Below are 19,593 nucleotides of genomic sequence, written 5' to 3'. Positions count from 1 at the left end.
AATGAGAGGAATCATAAAGGACAATGCATATGACAAAAAGCTGTGTCGTTGAAACATACCAAAATATGTTTTGTCGTTGAGACATCATCCAAAGTACTGATAAAACATAAAAAGGAAATGATCCACAAAACAAACGACACAATCCCAGAAAAAGGGTCCACTCTAGAAAAGACAAATCCACAAACTCAAAGATCCATCACGAAATGATCAAACTGGAGGGATGAGGAGGCGAATCACACCGTTCTTTGCGATGGTTTTGATCCGACGGCTGGGAATGTCAACAGGAGCAGAGAGCATAGCCACGTCACCAGAGTAGAAACGCCCATCTGAGTCGTCGCCAACAGCAGGAGCTTCACCAGTCACCTTCACTCGCCCATTCGTGACAGAAACAGTGAAGTTCTCTTTTGGAACTCCCGGCATGTCTACGCGCACGTACAGTTTGCCGTTTTGGAGCTGTTTCGACTCATAAGCCATGACCGACATTGGGATCACCCATGGATTTGGCTGCAATACCGGACCGGTTAACGCCGGGTCTGATCCACACATACATCACATGATACAACACAAAATACTCTGTTTTTAAACACCCAATCTCAGTACTAATATAATAATAATAAGAACAATAAGGTTGCAGAGGAGAGAATACCATTTGGATCTGTGCCAATGCGGCCATGGGGAAATCTCTGAGTGTAAGGACCCGTGCCACTGCTACGGGGACCGGTGCCGCTGCCACGGAGATCTAACAAACATAAACATGAGTAAACCAATTTCCAAAAGTTTGTGTAGGAAAAAGACGGACTTTTAGATTTAGAAAGTTTCTGATTAAAAATGGAAATTAAAAGTACCTTTTGGGAGACCTCGGCCACGAAGAAATGCTGTCAAAATCAAAAACATCAACATTTCATATCAGAAGATGACCCTATAATAATAACAAATCAAATCAGAGAAGAAAAAAAAAAAGGTTATGGGTATTTACAGATGCAAGAAGGGCGTTGTGGAGAGATGGGAGTCTTGGAGAGGACAAGTCTAAGAACACCATCGGACATGTGAGTGGTGACGCTTGAGATCTCACAGCATCTGCAGACAAGTCCAGTCATAGTAACGTATTGACGGTCTGTGGAGTCGTGTTGGTGAACCTTTGGTGCTTCGGCGTAAACAACCACAGCTTTCTTCGACCGCTCAAGAGAAACACTCACGCCTTCTTCAGGAACGCCAGGCAAATCCATCCTCACGAACAAGTCTGCGTTCTCCAGCATCGTGAACTCAGAGAACCCTTTTGGCCCATCTGTTAGAAACTGGTTGTTGATTGCGTAAAAGCCTTCTGCTTTTTCAACATCAAAAGAGAGAGAAAACAAATCAGAAGAAATGAAAGCTCGAATCGGCGACGCAAAAAGTGAAAAATGTGAATGAGATTTGAGAGAAGAATCATAATACCTGGAGATTGAGGTTGAGGACTTAGAGGAACGGCCATGGCCATGATGAGGGTTCAACGAAGGTCAAGCTTTTCACTTTCAGTGCTTTAGGGTTTTTTGCGTTTAGTAGTAGTTTCTGGAACTTTATATGGAAGAAGAAGGCAACAAAGGAAAAATATCTAAACTTCTTAGCTGACGTGGCATGCTTAGTTTTGACCTTTTTGACCTTTTGACGAAATGTTTAAAACCTGAAAGTGAATCCGATGGTACATACTATCACTAGTGTGGAATCACAGCCGTTCAATCTTATTTGCTTTCACACTTGAAGATTATTTACATTATACTCTTATCTTTATCGCATAGTATTTGTGTACACGTTACTGTCTTAATGTTGATTCTTAGACAACAGTTTTGTAATTTTTATCATTTTACAAGTGAATAGACCTTTAATGGTAACAATTTAAAGAGAAGACCCAAAAGTGTACCAAATATTTGACCCAAAATAAGTTTGTCTTTTTTGAAATATAACCAAAGTTGATAACATAAGCTAACTCAAAATAATGACCATAATCCTTAAAGAAAGTCCACAAGAGGTCACGAATTTAAAGAAACAGAAAACATATAGCTTCATCATCATGATGAAATCAAACGGGAGGGATGATTAAACGGATCACACCGTTCTTGGCAATGGTCTTGATCTTACGGATGGGAATGTCGACGACAGGAGTGGAGAGCATAGCTACGTCACCAGAGTAGAAACGTCCACTTGAGTCATGGCCAACAGCAGGAGCTTCACCAGTCACCCTCACTCTCCCATTCACGACTGAGACGGTAAAGTTCTCTTTGGGGACGCCTGGCATGTCTACACGCACGAAGAGACCACCGTTTTGAAGCTTCTTGGACTCATAAGCCATCTCAGATCCGAAGATCACACATGGGTGTGGCATCAATATCCGACCCGTTAACATCGGATCTGCTCTCCACATATACATATATCACAACAACAACAAATGTTTTTATTAAGACCAGCCAAACACTATATGGTATACAACAAATATGTATATAGAAGTTTAAATATGTGAATACCATGAGGATCTGTGCCATGGGTGAATTTGCGAGGACCATCGCCACGGAGATCTATATGAACCACTGTTAGAGAGAGAAGACAATATTTTTCAAACGTTAGTAAAGGAAAAATCAAGACTTTTTAATTATGACCCAAAAAAATGAAGACTTTGTAATGTTACCAGAGACGATATATCAAAATAGAAAGTTTGGTGAAAACGACAGATCGAATAAAATTAGAATACCTTCTCCGGAATCTGGGTCAGCAAGAAACGCTGTAGAAACACACAAAAAAGACTGAATTAAAGACTGAATAATATATTTTTTTTTTTTTAAAAGAGAAAAGGTAAATAAATACAGATGCAGCAGCAGTAGTCGTATTTGTGTTCCTTAGGTGCGTCGGCGAAGATACAAACAGCTTTCTTGGACTGGTCAAAAGAGATCCTCACACCATCTTTGGGAACGCCGGGAAGATCCATCCGAACGAACATGTCTTCGTTCTCCAGCTTCTTGTACTCATAGAACCCTTTTGGCCCATTTACTAGAAACTGGTTGTTTATCGCGTAAAACCCTTCTGCCAGCAGCAACCAACAACAACAACAAAAAAAATGAGATTTTTATTCATATTAGTTGAAATTAAATATTGGGAAGTCCAAAAGAAAAGACAAACAGGTGCATATGGTCCATTGTTTTAAATATGATAATTTATTCCGTAAGCATGCAGATCAGTGGCGGACCTATATAGACGGAAGGGGGGTCAACTGACCTGCCTAAAATAGATAAATAGTTATTTTTTTATGTAAATCATTGAAGTCTCAGTAGCTAAGTTGGTTTGTTCCCCCTAAGTTGACCTCCCTAACCCGTGTTCGATTCTCCCCTATAACACATTGACCCCCTTATTTTTAATCCTGGGTCCGCCACTGATGCAGATACGATGAATTATAATTAGTACGGAGGGATGATGAGACGGACGACACTAAGCATAGATTAGCCTCTAGCTAGGGACGATGGCGACCTTCCTTAATGCCTATGCCTCCGTATCTGGAGATTGAGGTTGAGGAACGAACGGCCATGGCCATGATGAGAGTTCAACAAAGAGTCAAGCTTTTCAGTGCTTTAGGGTTTTTGGGTTTAGTAGTAGTTTCTGGAACTTTATATGGAAGAAGAAGGCAACAAAGGAAAATATCTACACTTCTTAGCTGACGTGGCATGCTCACTTTTGACCTTTTGACCTTTTGACGAAATGTTTAAAACCTGAAAGTGAATCGGACGGTACATATCATCACTAGCGGAAATCACAGCCGTCCAATCTTATTTGCTTTCACACTTGAAGATTTATTTAAAATTATACTTTATCTTTATCGCATAGTATATTTGTGTACAAGTTACTGTCTTATTGTTGATTAATCTTAGACAACTCAGTTTTGTAGTAATTGTTAGTATCAATTTTCAAATCAATACACCTTTAATGGTAACATTTTAAAGAAGACCCAAAAGTTTACTAAATATTTGACCAAAAAAAAAAGATTCTCTTTTTAAAAAACATATCCAAAGTTGATAACATAAGCTAGCACAAAATAATGACCATAATCCCTAAAGAAAGTCCACAAGAGTTCACGAATTTAATTAAAGAAAGAGAAAACATAGAGCTTAATCATCATGATAAATATTATCAAACGGGAGGGATGATTAAACGGATCACACCGTTCTTGGCAATGGTCTTGATCTTACGGATGGGAATGTCGATAGGACTGGAGAGCATAGCCACGTCACCAGAGTAGAAACGTCCACTTGAGTCGTGGCTAAGAGCAGGAGCTTCACCAGTCACTTTCACTCTCCCATTCTCGACTGAGACGGTGAAGTTCTCTTTGGGAACGCCCGGCATGTCTACACGCACGAAGAGACCACCGTTTTGAAGCTGTTTGGACTCATAAGCCATATCAGATCCGTAGTTCACACATGGGTGTGGCATCAATATCCTACCCGTTAACGTCGGGTCTGCTCCACATATCACAACAACAACAAATATTCTTATTTTAGACCAGCCAAACACTATTACAATATATACAACAAATATGTATGGGTAAAAAATGTGAATATACCATGAGGATCTGTGCCATGGGGGAATTTGTGAGGACCATCGCCACGGAGATCTATGACCCACAGATATAGAGAGAAATTACAACAGAGAAATTACAACAGATCATAGAGAGAAAAATCAAGACTTTTTTTTGACCCAAAAATAATGAAGACTTTGTAATGTTCTCAGAGACGATATATCAAAATAGAAAGTTTGGTGAAAACGACAGATCATATCGGAACAAAAAAATTAACAATACCTTCTCGGAAATCTGGGCCAGCAAGAAACGCTGTAGAAAACACAATATTAATTCATTGTTAGTAACCAAAAGAGTTTATTATCAAACATAATTAATGTAATTTAAAATAAAGAAAGAAAAGGGTAAAATATATACAGATGCAGGAGGAGCGTTGAGGAGTGATGTTGGTCTTGGTGAGGAGAAGCCGAAGAACACCGTCGGACATGAGGGAAGCAAAGCCGGAGATTTCACAGCATCGGCAGACGAGTCCGGTGGTTGTACCGTAGTTCCGGGAAGAGAAGTCGTATTTGTGTTCTCTTGGTGCGTCGGCGAAGATACAAACAGCTTTCTTGGACTGGTCAAGAAAAACCCTAACACCATCTTTTGGAACGCCGGGAAAATCAATACGAACGTACATGTCTTCGTTCTCAAGCATCTTGAACTCCATAAACCCTTTTGGTCCATTTACTAGAAACTGGTTGTTTATTGCGTAAAACCCTTCTGCAGCAACCAATCAACACCAACAACAACAACAAAATGAGATTTTCATCAAGAAAAACAAAACTTTGATGGGTAAAATGTAACTATGTAAGTGAAAATTTGAGATTTTTTGGTTTGAGAGATCTACTAACCACGAGATAGAGGAAGAGAACTAAGAGGGACGACCATGATTCAACAGGCGGCGAGTGATGATGTGTTTTTTTTTTGGTGAGATTTCTAGCTAGCTGCTTTGGAATTAATTAGGGTTTCTTCTCATTTATAGATCTCTCTGTCTCTCTTTGGGTTTTGGGGGTTTTGGGATATCTTTATGGGAGGGAAGGAAGAAGACGGAGTTGTCAGGTGAAGACACGACAAAGCACTACCTCGGAGACACGTGTCTCTTTTTCATTTGTGATTTCCACCAATTTTAGTTTGACACGTGTTGTCCTCTTCTTTTTGAAACAACTGTCATACACTTTGCTTTATTAGCAAAAACCATGGGGCAGTTTATCACAATAACTACTGACGTAACATTGTGTATAAAGCCATATATAATTACTAATTAGTCAAGTTGAAAGTAGCTAGTTTCTTGATGTCAAAAGTATAAGCAAGTTTCTTAAGAAATACTGTAGTAACTCCTTTTTCTTTTCTTTTTGTAATAAGCGGTAATTCCTCAAACGCATAATTCTCGGAGTACCAAAGTTGTCTTTTTACAGCAAATATTAATGCCCATATTAATTAGTTTCAATATTGAGAATTCCAAAAGAAAAGACAAACAGATACATATATATATGGTCCATTGTTTTAAATATGATATTTCCGTAAGCATGGAGATGCGATGTATTAATTAGTACGGAGGTATGATGAGACGGACGACACTACATGTCTACATGCATGACTTAGCCTCTAGCTAGGGACGATGGCGACCTTGCCTAATGCTTATGCTATGCCTTTGTGCGTAATCACGCCCACTCAGTTGTACATGGTCGGACCTGTGAAGATCTGTCCAATATATAAGTATGAACACAAAACGATAAGCCTAAATCTTTTGTTTTAGTGTAGTGTACATAATTGTTTTAGTAAACTGTGACAAACAGCAGCTTGATACAAGAATACTTTTAACATTGGGTCCATATCAAATGCAAATTTTGTGTTGAAATCTACCACACTTCCAAGTGCAGGCTTAGAGAACAAGTAATACAAGACTAGCTAGCTGTGTAACTCATTGGGCACTAAAACCTTCCGAGCCTCTATGAAAATTAGGACACGACAATAATAGACTGTGATATCTGCAAAACAAACTCTTAATTATCAATCATGGTTCTATCATCACAAATGAAGTACTATGGAATAGCCAGGTTCGCAATCGTGATTATCAGCAACCAAAACAGTTCTACAAACCCAATGTTGAAACATGTAAATATTTACCCACATAGTTCCAATTTTCAGGGTCTATATGCTATCAACAAACATTTAAATTAACAAATTAAACAAACATGCTTCACTAAACTGTAATATATACAAAAGGCTAGAACCTAGTAAGTTGTTGATCAATTATACTAGTGGTTAATAGCGTACAAGCATCGAGTAGCGTTATGCAATTAATAAACCAACACTTGGGATATGAATCAAGCAGCAGTTAACTACTAAACAGTAAACACTATGCAAATATGAGTATAACTTCGTCATGAAGCAACTCGGATCAAACACTCACCTCCGGGAAAAACCACAGTCTCTCTGACTCTGTTTCATGAAAAGGGCTCTCTCTCTTTCCTTCTCAGTCCTCTCCCTCTTCAACCATTCTTCTCTCACCTCTATATCCATCATCATCCTTCTTCTTCTTAGCCTCATCATCTCTATATATATCCACCATATCATCCTCACCAGTCACCACGAACACATATCATCTGTGACACATGTGGTAGTCTATAACTGCAACCATTCGCTCCAATATACATGTGTGATATAAACAAGGACAAGCACGTACAAGATTCAGCAGAATCCTCAATGAAAGACATCATAACAAAGTAACTAATCAAACGATTAAAAAGCATATCCGACAAGTTTATATAGAATTGGCCATGTATCACATAACATTTCTCATTTCAACAGTAAAGATAATTACAACAACAACAAAAAGTGAACGAAATTGTGGAACATGATCAGATAAAGCCAAAACAAAAAAATGGCACTGAAGCTCTGTTGCTAATGATAGAAATGTGAATGACCTTCCATTCTTTCATTCATCCTCCAGTTGATGACACTTGTCTTTTATTTGTTTACACACTGATGAAAGTTAAGTACTCGAACTACATAATTAATGAAATACGAAAGCCAAAAGAATCAACGTAAAAGCAAAAGAAACCTAACCTATAGGTCAACAGAAGTAATTAGTATAACAGTTTAGTAACCCTGTGGAGTTTAGAAGTCATCATCTTGTCTGCAGTCTGAACGGCATCCTCGACCCTTCCAGACTTAGCATATGCACGAATCATTGCTTTATAAGTTTCATCATCTGGCAAGACCTCTTCTTTCAGCAATTCATGAAACAAACTCTCAGCCTCGGACAGCCTCCCATCCTGACACAACCTTGTAATAAGGTTCCGGTATGCTCTCACAGGCAGCGAGTTGTATTCAACCTTTGACTTGGCCTTGGTGAAGATGTTGAGCGCATCGCTGAACCGTCCCATCTCGAAACACTCGTTCACCATCAAATTAAGAGTATCCGCATCAAACTGAAACGAGCAGCAATGATTGTCAAGCATATACTCGAACAATGACCAGGCCTGTGTTTTCTTGCCGTACTTGAGCAAGAGTTCCAAATACAGATTGCCCACAGCTGCATTTGCTGTCAGGCCGTCCTTGTTCATCGTCACTGAGCTCCTGTATAGATCCATAGCCTCCTCATCCTTGCCTTGCTTGAACAAATACTCTACGAATAGTGATTCCAGGATTGCGATTTCATTGCGAATGGAACAAGTCTTGAAGTCGTCCCGGAGCTCATAGGCCATGTCGAGATTCCCCTGTTCCAAGTAGCCACGAATAAGATTCATGTACATGCCTGGCTTTTGGAAATTGAACAATTCAGCTCTTCCTTCCACCAAGAGATCCAGAGCTTGATCCATCATCCCGGCATCGACCATGGCTTTGGTCAAGATGTCGTACGTGTTGTGGTCCGGAGAAGGAGTGTTGGAGAGGAGGTGGGAGTAGAGTCGAAGAGCGTCATCAAGGCGGCCTTTCTCGCAGAGGGATTTGATGGCGAAATTGCAGCAAGCGATGTCTGGCTTAATCTTGGATTTGTTGAAAAAGAAATCGAACAGATCCAAGGCGTCGTCGGACCTCCCAGCGTTGCACATGGCTCCGATGATGGTTTTGCTGATTAAGGTGGCTATTTCAGGGTTCATCTTCTTCCTCGCAGCTAAACGGGCGTGCTTGGCTGCAACGTCGAGATCCGAGATGTCATTGATCAGGAACCTGACTCGACTTAGAAGTGATGATGATGGACCCCTAAAAGTGGGTCGTTGCTTCAGAGGAAGATCCCTCCCAATCGGATAAGGTTTTGATGAAAACATCATCCTCTGGAGGATGAACCGGCGGCTGCTTGACATCGCCGGCGAAGACATTTTTTTTTCTTTTTTTTTCTTTAACCTACTACATCATCTTGGACATAACCTACTGTAGTTTATATAGGACGATGTCGTTTGTATCTGTGACTGTATATACAGTATATAACATAACCCCTTTTAATCCATATATAGTATATCAATAATAATAGTGAAGGGTTTGTAGGTTTATTATTCATGATCATAGTAATAAATTATGTTCTAACATGACATGAGTCTACACCGATTCTTGTAACAGAAATCAAGCAACTAACCGGCTAGAATGAGAATGAGCTGGGACCGGACAAATTCATCCATGTCTTGCAAACCAGTAACTGCGAACCAACTTGTAAAAAGGCGTTATTGTGAGAGCATCTGGTAAAAACGAGAATGGGTAAGCCAGAGAAACAAAGACAAACTCCAAGGATACCCAAGGATTTAGAAAATATATATACTGAAAAATCTAGTATGAGATATAGTTGTTACCACTTAAGCAGTCCGGGCATAAGTTATGTCCCCTTGAACCTGGATAACACCTTCAATTGGAGCCATAGGCTGCAAATCTTTGGCCACTATATGAGGAAGATCTCCTTCTCTGCATCTCGTTTCAGCAACAACAAATCATTCTCAACAAGTGAGTTAGTGAGCTAGCAAGCACATTAAACAATTAAAGAGAAAACAGAGTGTGATAAACTAAGCAATATGAAACTTACTTTTTTTGACTCAGCTGACGACTTTGCAGGAAGATATAATTGACGACTCAAGACCTAGAAATTAAGAGAAGTGATAAGAGTCAAGACCATATAAAGTGTGCATAGTAGTCTGATAAAAATTAATGTGGTTTCAAGATTGATGAATCTTTCTAACCAGATAAAGTGGTGCATAATTCTTTTATCTTCTGACACATGTAAAATAAAATCTTTCTATTCAGCATTGTGCAAATCAATTAAGTTTGACTCTACAATTCACAGATATAAAAATTGTACAACTACTCCTTTCTTCTCAATACAGTTCATGAAGAATGAATCCGGAAAAAAAAAAAGATGATTGTTTTGGCTTCTGTATTAACACAACTGTCGATGGGTTTCCTTTTCGTTGTTAGTCTTCACAATTTCAATGAATACGATTCACATGAGAAAATGGCTCCGGAGCAGCTTTTGGAGCAGCTTTTTTTGTGGTCTCTGGTACTCCAAAAACATTCCAAAATCTCAGAGTCTCGTCTCCTGCTGCTGAAGCCACGGTACAACCATCCGGACTCTGTAAAAAAAATACAACAAACAACACAACTTTTAGGACCAAAGACCTCACAACACAAAGCTACTTGGCAGCTAAAGATAAAAGAAGATTTGATTTATATTTACCTGAGCCATATATAGGACTCTTGATGTATGACCAGTGAGCTCAGCCATTTTCACCATGGATGGGTACTTCCAAAGTGTAAGCTGATTCTGTGTAAACCCATGTGAACTAAGCAACTCTCTTTCATTCTTGCTCCATAACAACGAACAAACTTGGGAACCAGTGTCTACTGAATTCAGGCAAGCTCCGGTGTGAGTATTCCAGAACTTGATGGTCTTGTCTCCTCCACCACCACCAGTTGCAAGCAAATTCGCTTGGAAAGGGCACCACGCAAGAGCTTTCACTGCAGATGTATGTTCCTCAAGCCTGTGTAACCATTGCGTGGTTGAGTTTGAGGAGGCGACAGAACGATCCCATATGTGCACGACATTGTCGTTGCCACCACTCGCTAGTTGCTGTCCAGATCCTGACCACTTCAGACCACAAATCTCTTGAGTGTGACCTCGGTAAGTTTCCACAATATGTGATCTGATTCGTACATCGTTGTTGACAATCTGCCCGTCCATTCCTCCAGTAGTCAGGATGTGATTGTTCCATGCCAATGATCCTACTCTTGATTGGTGGCAACCAATCAATGTTCTCAGCTGCAGAAATATGATAAACACATCAGGTCAAGGGTTAAAACATGACAAAACCAGGTTATGATATCTAAACAGAAGAGAAAGGGATTTGAGTAATTACTTGACGGTAAGAAGCAGAATCCCAGAGCTGCACTTCAGAGTTGTTGAGTCCAATAGCAACATGACGACCATCAGGCGCCCAGTTGATACTTGTGACAGGTCCCTTCTCTTCATCAATCGTGACAAGCTCAGAAGTAGAACCAGTGGAAGCATCCCATAAGTAGACAGTGTGGTCCAAGGCTATGGCTAAGACATTTGCACTTCCCCAATCGAGCAAGTTGAGGTAGAAATCATCCACAATGTCAGGTGCATCCAATGTTCTCTCAGAAGTCTATAATTACAACATAGAGAATAACAACAGTCAGATCAAATACAAACTCCAAAGCAACAAGTAAGTGGGTTCTTTTCATTCAAGCTCAATAATCAAAAACATAACATACCTGAGGAATGTATCTGCGAGGCTTCACAGATTTAGGCTGTAGGTGAAGAGAAGCAGAGTGATCGGTGGGAAAGAGATCTACAGGAGCTTGAGGTTTGTTTCTGAAGGCGAGGATCCGGGTGTGGTTGAGGTTCATGATCTCAGCCAACTGCTTCCTGTAGGCCTCCTTGGATGGTGAACTTACCGCTGCTGATTGATCCTTACCTTTTCTACCTTCCATAAGGGCGTAGTGTGCATAATCGAAATTCATAGCTGATCTGTTGGGTATGAACCTGTCAAGCTGGTGGAAGATAACATAATCAAATCAGTACAATTCAATCAATATCACAATTGTCACAAATCGAAACCCTAAATTCAACAGAACAGAATCATAAAACCCCCAATCGAAACCCTAATTCGTAATAACAGAACGGGATCATGTAAATTGCAAACGGTTCTGAAGAATAATCATAAAACCCCCCCAAATCGAAACCCTAATTCGTAATGGCAGAACGGAATCATGTAAAATTGCATCGGTTCTGAAGAATCAAAACCCTAAATTGAAACGACAGTAAGGAAGGGGATGATAATAATAAAGAAAAAAAAGCATAAACTTACGTTTTCCTTGGTTTTTTTCCTGGGAAGGAAGTGTTCTTGAAGAGGGCAACGAGTCTGCGCCTTTAAGTAAGAAGGAGTGCTCATACCTGCATCCATATTATCACCAACAAAACACACACAACAAAGAAGACAAACGAAAACAATCCAAACAAACAGCAAAAACACAATAGCGATGATGATATAATACGAAAAAACGGATTAAATGATCTCAATCAGAACAAAGACGAATCAAACAATAGCCTGCAGAGAGAGAGAGAGAGAGAGAGAGAGAGACGGAATCGTAAGTAAATTCAATCAAGATCGCGCGAGAGAGAGAGAGAGGGATGAGTATCGTCGCTGATGAATGTGAGAGAGAGGAGAGCAGATCAGATTCTGATTGAGACGGTGGTGCGATATTTGGGGATTTTATAAAGCCAGTCAATTTAGGGGTTTTAATTGGAAACTCCGTAACGGCTTTATTTTGGAGAGAGACGTTCAGACCCCTTTCAAGTATTTGAAAACAATTTATTAAATTTTAAATTTAGAATTATATATAATAAAATTATTTGAAAATATATGGTAAATAATAAAATTAAAAATTATCTTAAAAGAAGAAAATAATGAATAGACTTAAAACTTCATAAATATTAGATATACATAACTGTTAGTTTAAAAAACACAACCATCAACTAAAAACTTAGAATAAAAAAATAATATAGTCAAAAATACTCAACTTTAATTAAAAAAACCAAATAAAAATTTATAATGAATCGAGAGAACTCTACTTATAATTTGTATATATTTTAAGTATAAGATATTGTATGAAAAATTATTGTAAAAAGTAACAAGCATCATAACAGTTATTAATATTTATATAATTATATTACTCATAAACAAATATTATAACGAAGTGATCCTAAGTGAGAATATCAAACAAACGATTATTATAAGTAAATGTAATTTCTGATAAAATAATTTTAAAAATAAAATAAATTTTATCTTGAGTGAAAATTTATCAACCAATAATTATAATAAAAATACACAACTTCTAAAAATAAAATATGAAATAATTAAATCTTAAAAAAACAAATATTTTATCGAAAGTTATGATAAATAAACGCAACTGTAACTTACATAATTAAAGTTGATTAAATTTCTATATTACTATAATCATTTATAAAATCTTTAGTTGGATTATAGAATAATGTTGGATATTGAATATTAAAATTCATGTTATTTAGATTCACCATGAAACAAAAAAATTTGATAAAAAAATATACTTTTAGATTAAGCTGGATCAGGTAGAAAAGAGATTAGTGGAGGGAGCTACTTCTTACCATAAAAAACCCAGCAAGATGTTGAGGAGTTTCATAAATATGAGATGGTGGTGACCAATGACAAGTGCATCCTACAATGGTTGTGGAAGATTAATCAACAAGAGGTTTCCACAAAATACTAGTAGTTGTGAACCCGAGAGGAAGAAAGTCTGATTACTTACAGTTATTCACTCCTGATTCGGCAGTAATACATCAAAATTCTTCAAGAGTTGACGAGCCATAGACTTTCTCTGAATCTTGAAGCAAAACAAGATTCATCAGGACATTGCATAACTTCATAAATTTCTAAACACGTCATCAATGCATAACCAAGATAACCTTTAGAGTATTCGTCCGTATATATGTAAGCCTCGGTTTTTCAACTGTAAGTTACATAATTAAAGTTGATTAAATCTCTATATTACTATAATCATTTCTAAAATCATTAGTTGGATTATAGAATAATGTTGGAAATTGAATATTAAAAGTCATGTTATTTAGATTCACTATAAACAAAAAAATTTATGTCAGCGAACATGGATTAATAATTTTATTTGAAATATTTTTTTCTTTTGAAAATGCGATAAATAACAGTGTCACAATCATATTAGTCGATATATTTAGTTAAGAGACGTAGAAACAAAATCATTTTTCATTATTCATTCATTTATTTTTCAAAATTCTCCTTCGTTCTCTCTCAAATTCTTTCATTTTTCATCTAAAAAAAAGAGTAGATCTAAATTTGATCTCTTGTTATCTTTGTTATTCTAAGAAACCATGATTTTGAAACTTCCTTCTCATTTTTTATATTGAGAGACAGTAGTGATAATAACGTACAGAAAAACTTTGATAATTTAATAATTACTAAAATTGATAAATTTATCCATTTCCAAGTTTGACCAATGTAATTTTAAACATAATTCAAAATATTTTTTTTTTTTTGAAAACCTTATAGAAATATATGATTCCATCAATATTAAAAATGAATAATTATATAAAATTATCAGTACATATATATATATAAGAAAATTTAGTGATATGATATTGTTGTTGATGTTGATAAAAATGTTTTCAATGTCGTTAACGGTTTGATATTCAGTTAGAATCTAAATTTCTTTGGATATCACTGTCACGTGTCAACAATTTCGGTCCGAATTATATTGGTCCATTTGTCGTTATGTTAACATTTTAATGTGACACAATGTGTCTACTGTTGTTACGGTCTATATCATCTCTCTATGAATGGTCCAAAAAAAATAAAATGAAATCATCTCTATGAGTTAATAAAAATGTCATTATTAAATCAAATAAAAGAGTGGAAAATAAACACACTAGGCCAAAATCAACGAATTGTCCTTAAACGGAGATGCTGAGTCTCTCGGTCTCAAATATAATGACCAGCCCTCACCTTTCGCCATTATATTTGAGATATCAATTGCCTGTGTTTTTCCGGCTACAAACTTTGTGTGGAAGCCTTAATCTCCATAGCCATGACTTTTATGTGAGAGAGACTCCTCCTGTTTTGTTATGGTCTGCCACTTATCTTTGGCGCATCCCTCTATTAGCTTCTTTGGTGAGTTCTTTTTCTCCCAGACATATGAAGCTCCCTGTTATGGCCCTTGTTCAACCTCAAGTAGCTCCCCTCACACCGGTGAGAAGCTTAGTCATGACTACCTTTTCAACGTCTCCTAGTCATAGTTTGACAGGGACCACTTCACCTTCCATTGAACTCCTCTTGGAAGAGTTATCGACATACCTTGATCTCTCATGTGTTGTTTGCTTCCTAGCAAGTAATTCAAAGCTCTCTTGGATTAATGATCGATGTAATCTATGTTTATGTTTCTTTGTTTGGCATTGGGGAATGCCTCTGCTTGCTTCTGTTGTGTACTTTGGAATTCTGTATCCCTTCTTTGTACTTGAATTTAAGTGAATGAAATCAAGTTGTTTGACAAAAAAAATATATATACTTGCATATGATAATGGAAAAGGAATTAAAGCGTTTATAAGAAATTTGACAAAATAAGTTACAAAAAATATTTGAACATACAACAAATAGGTTCAAAATTTTTGTATGTGGTTTTATTTTGGGCTTATGTATTTCTAATACATTTTGTCATGGTTTAGTGACAACACTAACAAAACCAGTCTCTTGAAACCTGGGAAACTATCAAAACAATCAGAGTATGTGAGAATTGGGATAATGTTGATTAAGGGAAGATTATAATGTGCCATTCAATCGAGTAGACAAAATATCACAACATCAGTCACCCAATGTTTTTTTTAATCAAATAGGAGGGTGAAGTGCTTGGTTCTCGGTTATTTGGGCTCGGTTCGGTTGAACCAAACAGTTAACCGAAGGAAAACAAAACCTTCTGTACTTAATAAATTCTTCTAGATTTCATTGATTTTTTATTTGTTCAAGACACTAGTCAGTGACTTTTTTTTTTTTTGTCAAACTCTAGTCAGTGACTAGTTAGTTGATTTCTTTTTTAGTTAGCGAGAGTTGCTTTATTTTGTGTAGTAACGTGGCGGTATCCTTCTTGTGTATCGAGCTAATCTCCGAATTGTCACAGAGTGCCCTTAAAGTGTTCGATCTCGGGACGAAAGGGTATGCCTTGGGTGAAATTTATTTGGATCTTAGAGCTTAAATACTTCACATTTCTCGGGGAAATATTACTAAACTCGTGGGGTTTTTAATAGGCTTCTTCAAATTGATGAAGAATTCAACATTTTTGAAGGTGATCTCTAAATTCTTTTTTTTTTCCCCCCATTTGGATTACATGGTCAGTGAAATTGTCTCATGTGAGCCCTCATACACAGTCTCCAATTGATATGCATGGGGATTTTGACTTGGGAGAGCAGGGGGTTGCTCTAGAAAATTCATTTCTAAAGGTTCTTTGGTTTTTCTTCTTCTTAGTTTATTGCTTGCTCCTCGTTTTGTAGTGGATAGATACAATTAAAATAACACGTTCTTGTTGTACCCACGATCTGCCATCTCGGGCAATAGGCAAGAGGGTCTAGGCCGGGCTTGTCTACTGGGCCAAGAGGGAATTACTGATCGGCGCATCAGACCCGGAGAAAGGAAGAGAGTGCGGAGATGCTTCGTGCTGGTCAGCTCGCAGCTCGGGCCCGGTCAAAGATTCCCGCATTCAAGAGGATTAATTAGACCGCGCAATTCGCGTCCTATTAATGGTGCATTAATTTAGTAATAAATTGGTCGGTATAAATATGTAAAGGGGGTGTCAGTTGTAAAGGATCGAACATTTTTTCCAAAAAAGCAATACAAATTCAAATACTCAAAAACTCTCTCAATTCTGTTCGGAACTGCTCCAACGGCGATAAGCTCCTCCGCATTCAAATCACTTCGGAAGGAGAAGTTCAATCTCAGTTCTCACATTTGGCGCTAGAAGGAGGGGAGTTATCGCCTGACTCTCGTTAGTTCCGATTTCTTACACAAATACACTCCACGCAACCACCACTATGGCAACCAGCTCTCCCAATCAGGCATCTTTGGAGGTGATCCAGAAGCTCCTGCAGGACTTGTCCGAAAAGTCCGACCGTCAGCAAGCCGCCTCCGCCGCTCTTACTGAACGATTCGACACCTTAGAGGGTCAGATCTCCGCTCGTCTGGAGAAAGTTACGACGTCCGTAGCAGACCTCTCAGCCTCCCACCGCGCGTACGCCGATCGGGTCGATCTCCTGTCCTCTGACCAAAACCCACGTCGTCGTGCTTTGGATTTCTCCGGTGTGACTCCACCTTCCACCTCGCAGGTGGCAGCAACAGATGTCACTCCGGGAGATTCATTCCCACCTCAAACCAATACGCAAACAGCGCCACCGCTGGTTGGCGGTGGCCACACTCCAGTTCAGCCCGGCGTCGTCCGATCTTCCGATGTCCCAGTCCGTCTTCCTCTCCCTGTGGATGGAAATATTTCTACTTCGGGGTATGCTACCAATCCCGAGATCTTCCGCATGCAGAGCGAAATCCGAGACATGCGGTCTGTGATGCACAGTGCAACCACTTCAGCTCCAGACATCTTTCGAGTGATCGAGGAGTCAAGGCGAACTCCTTTTTCCGATCAAATAGCCCGAGTCCGCATCAAAGATATGGGCAAAATTAAGTTCTCGAGCTACGAAGGAAAAGGAGATCCGACCAATCATCTCAAGACGTTCTTGCTGACAGCTAGCCGGGTGGACCTCGAGCTCCACGAAGCAGACACTGGGTACTGCAAGCTATTCGCAGAAACGTTTAGTGGACCGGTACTGCTTTGGTTCGCATCTTTAGCAGCTGGCTCCATTTCAAACTTTACCGAGCTGTCGACCTCGTTCGTCAAGCAGTATTCTAGCCTAATCGAAACTGCGGTGACGGATGCTCAGCTTTGGAACTTAAGCCAAAAGGCTGGAGAGTCTCTCCGGTCTTACATAACAAAGTTCAAGGAGATCCAGGTCAAGATTCCCGGACTCTCGGACTCCACAGCCCTGGCCGCGCTCAAGAATGGCCTCTGGCATGAATCTCGCTTCCGCGAAGAGCTGTCCGTAAATCGGTTCCCAACCATTCAGGACGCATTACACCGGGCTTCGAAATGGATAGTCGCGGAGGAAGACAAACTCGCCGCTGCACAAAAACAAAACGCTCCGCCTGCAGGAAAACCACGGTTCGAACCGCCCGCCAAAAAGACTCCGCCTACGACTCCGAAGTCCGGGCCGAGCACGTTCGCAGTCACTCAATCTCCTAAAAAGAATTCTCCAAAGAATTCGCCGTCCAAACCGCCATTCTCACCGCGCTCCAAGAGTGGCGTGCTCCCAAGTAACAAGTGGGTCCGAGATGAGGACACGTACTGCGAACTCCACAAAACCAACAGTCATTCCACTCGTGACTGTAAGAAGCTGATGCACCTCCTCGCAGAAAAGTACGTGGCGGTGGAAATGCCAAACGTAACAATAGAGGAGTTAGAGCAGAAATCGACTCCCGAGGTGGACGAAGATGCTCCACCTTCGAAAAAACCAAAGCAGTCCGATGGCAGTGAAACCCCCAAGAAAAGAATCGACGTGATAATGAGAGGATCGCGTCTATTTCGGAACTCCATCATTGCGATCAAGGACCACCAGCGGAAGCTTACTAGCCCCCAGCCGAAGCGAGCTAAGGTAGTAGCAAACGATCTTCCTGAAATTACTTTCTTCGAGAAGGAAACTGAGGGGCTGGACACTCCGCATGACGACGCACTCATCATTTCCCTTGACGTAGCGAACCACGAGGTCTGCCGAATCCTAATTGACACTGGGAGTTCGGTAGACTTGATTTTCCTCGAAACGCTCACTAGAATGGGTATCGGGAAAGAACACATCGTAGGACCACCCTCACCTTTGGTCTCGTTTACTAGCGAGACGTCAATGTCTTTGGGCACGATCACATTACCGGTGTCCACTCAAGGAGTGGTTAAAATGGTGGAGTTCACGGTTTTCGACCGACCTGCGGCCTACAATGTCATTTTGGGAACTCCCTGGCTCTACCAGATGAAGGCAGTGGCCTCAACGTACCATCAGTGCGTTAAATTTCCGACCCCGCAAGGAGTCCGGAAGGTTCTAGGAAGCCAAAGGACGGCAAGGAGCTGTTACCTCGCAAGTCACAAGCTCCTGATCCAATAGCAACCACAGCTCGAGGTCCCGAATAATCCAGTTCGGAAGTAGTTAAAAGGCGACCTCACCGAGTCCATTTTCATCAATGATAAGTTTCCGGATCAGGAAATCAAGATCGGAGTGGGATTGGATAGCGAGCTCCGCGCCAGTCTGATAACCTTCCTAAAAGAAAGAATGGCCACCTTCGCGAGGTCTGTAGACAAGATGCCCGGCATCAGTCCAGAAGTTATCTCCCACGAGCTGAATGTGGACCCTACGTTCCGACCTGTAAAGCAAAAGCGAAGGAAGCTGGGTCCTGAGCGAGCTGAAATCGTTAACAAAGAGGTTGAACGTTTGCTGAAGGCAGGACAGATACGCGAAGTAAAATACCCTGAGTGGCTCGCAAACACAGTGGTAGTCAAAAAGAAGAATGGAAAGTCACGAGTTTGCGTTGATTTCACCGACCTAAATAAGGCGCGTCCCAAAGACAGCTTTCCACTTCCGCATATCGACCGGTTAGTTGAGTCCACTTCGGGTCACGAGCTGATGTCTTTCATGGACGCATTCTCTGGCTACAAGTTCTCTTAGGACCTTGCGCGAAGAATTAAAGCGAACCCGAGGTAGATTAATGCTTTCCTGTCTATGAGTTCTCCTAGGACCTTGCGCGAAGTGCAACGCCTTAACGGACGGATCGCAGCTCTCTACCGCTTCATTTCTCGATCTACGGACAAATGCCTCCCTTTCTACCAGCTGCTGCGGAAAGGGGGAAAAAACTTCTTATGGGATGCAA

General features: G+C 39.8%; 5 protein-coding genes and 1 pseudogene across 8 annotated transcripts; 1 reads left to right on the top strand and 5 right to left on the bottom strand.

Moving 5' to 3' along the window:
- Positions 1-30: 30 nt before the first annotated feature.
- LOC104731959 (putative 57 kDa heat shock protein) lies at positions 31-1,549 on the bottom strand. 2 transcript variants are annotated; one of them, XM_087476838.1, is made up of 5 exons: positions 1,435-1,549; positions 977-1,321; positions 846-875; positions 647-739; positions 31-533 (listed from the first exon to the last, which is right to left on the bottom strand). In XM_087476838.1, exons 1-5 carry the CDS (start codon positions 1,475-1,477, stop codon positions 208-210), a joined length of 837 nt encoding a protein of 278 aa, XP_087332964.1. In that variant the 5' UTR covers positions 1,478-1,549; the 3' UTR covers positions 31-207. The 2 variants fall into 2 exon arrangements, with proteins under 2 accessions (XP_087332964.1, XP_087332963.1); XM_087476837.1 differs by having other exon boundaries at positions 977-1,324; positions 1,435-1,540.
- Positions 1,550-1,903: 354 nt separating this feature from the next.
- On the bottom strand, positions 1,904-3,121 carry LOC104733581 (putative 57 kDa heat shock protein). The gene is made up of 4 exons (XM_087476839.1): positions 2,836-3,121; positions 2,723-2,752; positions 2,499-2,561; positions 1,904-2,385 (listed from the first exon to the last, which is right to left on the bottom strand). Exons 1-4 carry the CDS (start codon positions 2,966-2,968, stop codon positions 2,057-2,059), a joined length of 555 nt encoding a protein of 184 aa, XP_087332965.1. The 5' UTR covers positions 2,969-3,121; the 3' UTR covers positions 1,904-2,056.
- Positions 3,122-3,985: 864 nt separating this feature from the next.
- LOC104731957 (putative 57 kDa heat shock protein) lies at positions 3,986-5,671 on the bottom strand. Its single transcript, XM_087479386.1, has 5 exons — positions 5,428-5,671; positions 4,952-5,296; positions 4,817-4,846; positions 4,580-4,630; positions 3,986-4,475 (listed from the first exon to the last, which is right to left on the bottom strand). Exons 1-5 carry the CDS (start codon positions 5,462-5,464, stop codon positions 4,150-4,152), a joined length of 789 nt encoding a protein of 262 aa, XP_087335512.1. The 5' UTR covers positions 5,465-5,671; the 3' UTR covers positions 3,986-4,149.
- A 1,130-nt stretch (positions 5,672-6,801) lies between these two features.
- On the bottom strand, positions 6,802-9,299 carry LOC147930614 (pentatricopeptide repeat-containing protein At3g60980, mitochondrial-like). Of its 2 annotated transcripts, none has more exons than XM_087479385.1 (2): positions 7,646-9,067; positions 6,802-7,182 (listed from the first exon to the last, which is right to left on the bottom strand). In XM_087479385.1, exon 1 carries the CDS (start codon positions 8,896-8,898, stop codon positions 7,666-7,668), a length of 1,233 nt encoding a protein of 410 aa, XP_087335511.1. In that variant the 5' UTR covers positions 8,899-9,067; the 3' UTR covers positions 6,802-7,182; positions 7,646-7,665. The 2 variants fall into 2 exon arrangements, with proteins under 2 accessions (XP_087335511.1, XP_087335510.1); XM_087479384.1 differs by lacking the exon at positions 6,802-7,182 and adding an exon at positions 9,153-9,299 and having other exon boundaries at positions 7,485-8,988.
- Positions 9,300-9,785: 486 nt separating this feature from the next.
- LOC104731955 (cell division cycle 20.2, cofactor of APC complex-like) lies at positions 9,786-12,286 on the bottom strand (annotated as a pseudogene). Its single transcript, XR_015575124.1, has 5 exons — positions 11,893-12,286; positions 11,297-11,575; positions 10,918-11,187; positions 10,239-10,820; positions 9,786-10,134 (listed from the first exon to the last, which is right to left on the bottom strand). The product of XR_015575124.1 is annotated as a cell division cycle 20.2, cofactor of APC complex-like (transcript).
- Positions 12,287-16,667: 4,381 nt separating this feature from the next.
- On the top strand, positions 16,668-18,833 carry LOC147930613 (uncharacterized). The gene has a single exon (XM_087476954.1). The coding sequence runs from the start codon at positions 16,668-16,670 to the stop codon at positions 18,831-18,833; it is 2,166 nt and encodes a 721-aa protein (XP_087333080.1).
- The last annotated feature ends 760 nt before the right edge of the window (positions 18,834-19,593 follow it).

Source organism: Camelina sativa, chromosome 12 (genome assembly GCF_030686135.1).
Source record: "Camelina sativa cultivar CO46 ecotype springtype chromosome 12, ASM3068613v1".
Taxonomy (NCBI): domain Eukaryota; kingdom Viridiplantae; phylum Streptophyta; class Magnoliopsida; order Brassicales; family Brassicaceae; genus Camelina; species Camelina sativa.
This window is presented reverse-complemented; position numbering and strand designations above follow the sequence as displayed.

Bases quoted from the DNA above. Each gene is read 5' to 3' on its own strand.
- LOC104731959 (XM_087476837.1), bottom strand. From the start codon at position 1,477: ATGGCCATGGCCGTTCCTCTAAGTCCTCAACCTCAATCTCCAG. The intron at 1,325-1,434 runs GTATTATGATTC...ATGTTGAAAAAG, and splicing joins TCCTCAACCTCAATCTCCAG to CAGAAGGCTTTTACGCAATC. The intron at 534-646 runs GTATTCTCTCCT...TGTGTGGATCAG, and splicing joins CATTGGCACAGATCCAAATG to ACCCGGCGTTAACCGGTCCG.
- LOC104733581 (XM_087476839.1), bottom strand. From the start codon at position 2,968: ATGTTCGTTCGGATGGATCTTCCCGGCGTTCCCAAAGATGGTGTGAGG. The intron at 2,562-2,722 runs GTATTCTAATTT...TCTCTCTAACAG, and splicing joins TGACCCAGATTCCGGAGAAG to TGGTTCATATAGATCTCCGT. The intron at 2,386-2,498 runs GTATTCACATAT...TGTGGAGAGCAG, and splicing joins CCATGGCACAGATCCTCATG to ATCCGATGTTAACGGGTCGG.
- LOC104731957 (XM_087479386.1), bottom strand. From the start codon at position 5,464: ATGGTCGTCCCTCTTAGTTCTCTTCCTCTATCTCGTG. The intron at 5,297-5,427 runs GTTAGTAGATCT...TGGTTGCTGCAG, and splicing joins TTCTCTTCCTCTATCTCGTG to AAGGGTTTTACGCAATAAAC. The intron at 4,847-4,951 runs GTATATATTTTA...TGTTTTCTACAG, and splicing joins TCAACGCTCCTCCTGCATCT to CGTTTCTTGCTGGCCCAGAT.
- LOC147930614 (XM_087479384.1), bottom strand. From the start codon at position 8,898: ATGTCTTCGCCGGCGATGTCAAGCAGCCGCCGGTTCATCCTCCAGAGG.
- LOC147930613 (XM_087476954.1), top strand. From the start codon at position 16,668: ATGGCAACCAGCTCTCCCAATCAGGCATCTTTGGAGGTGATCCAGAAG.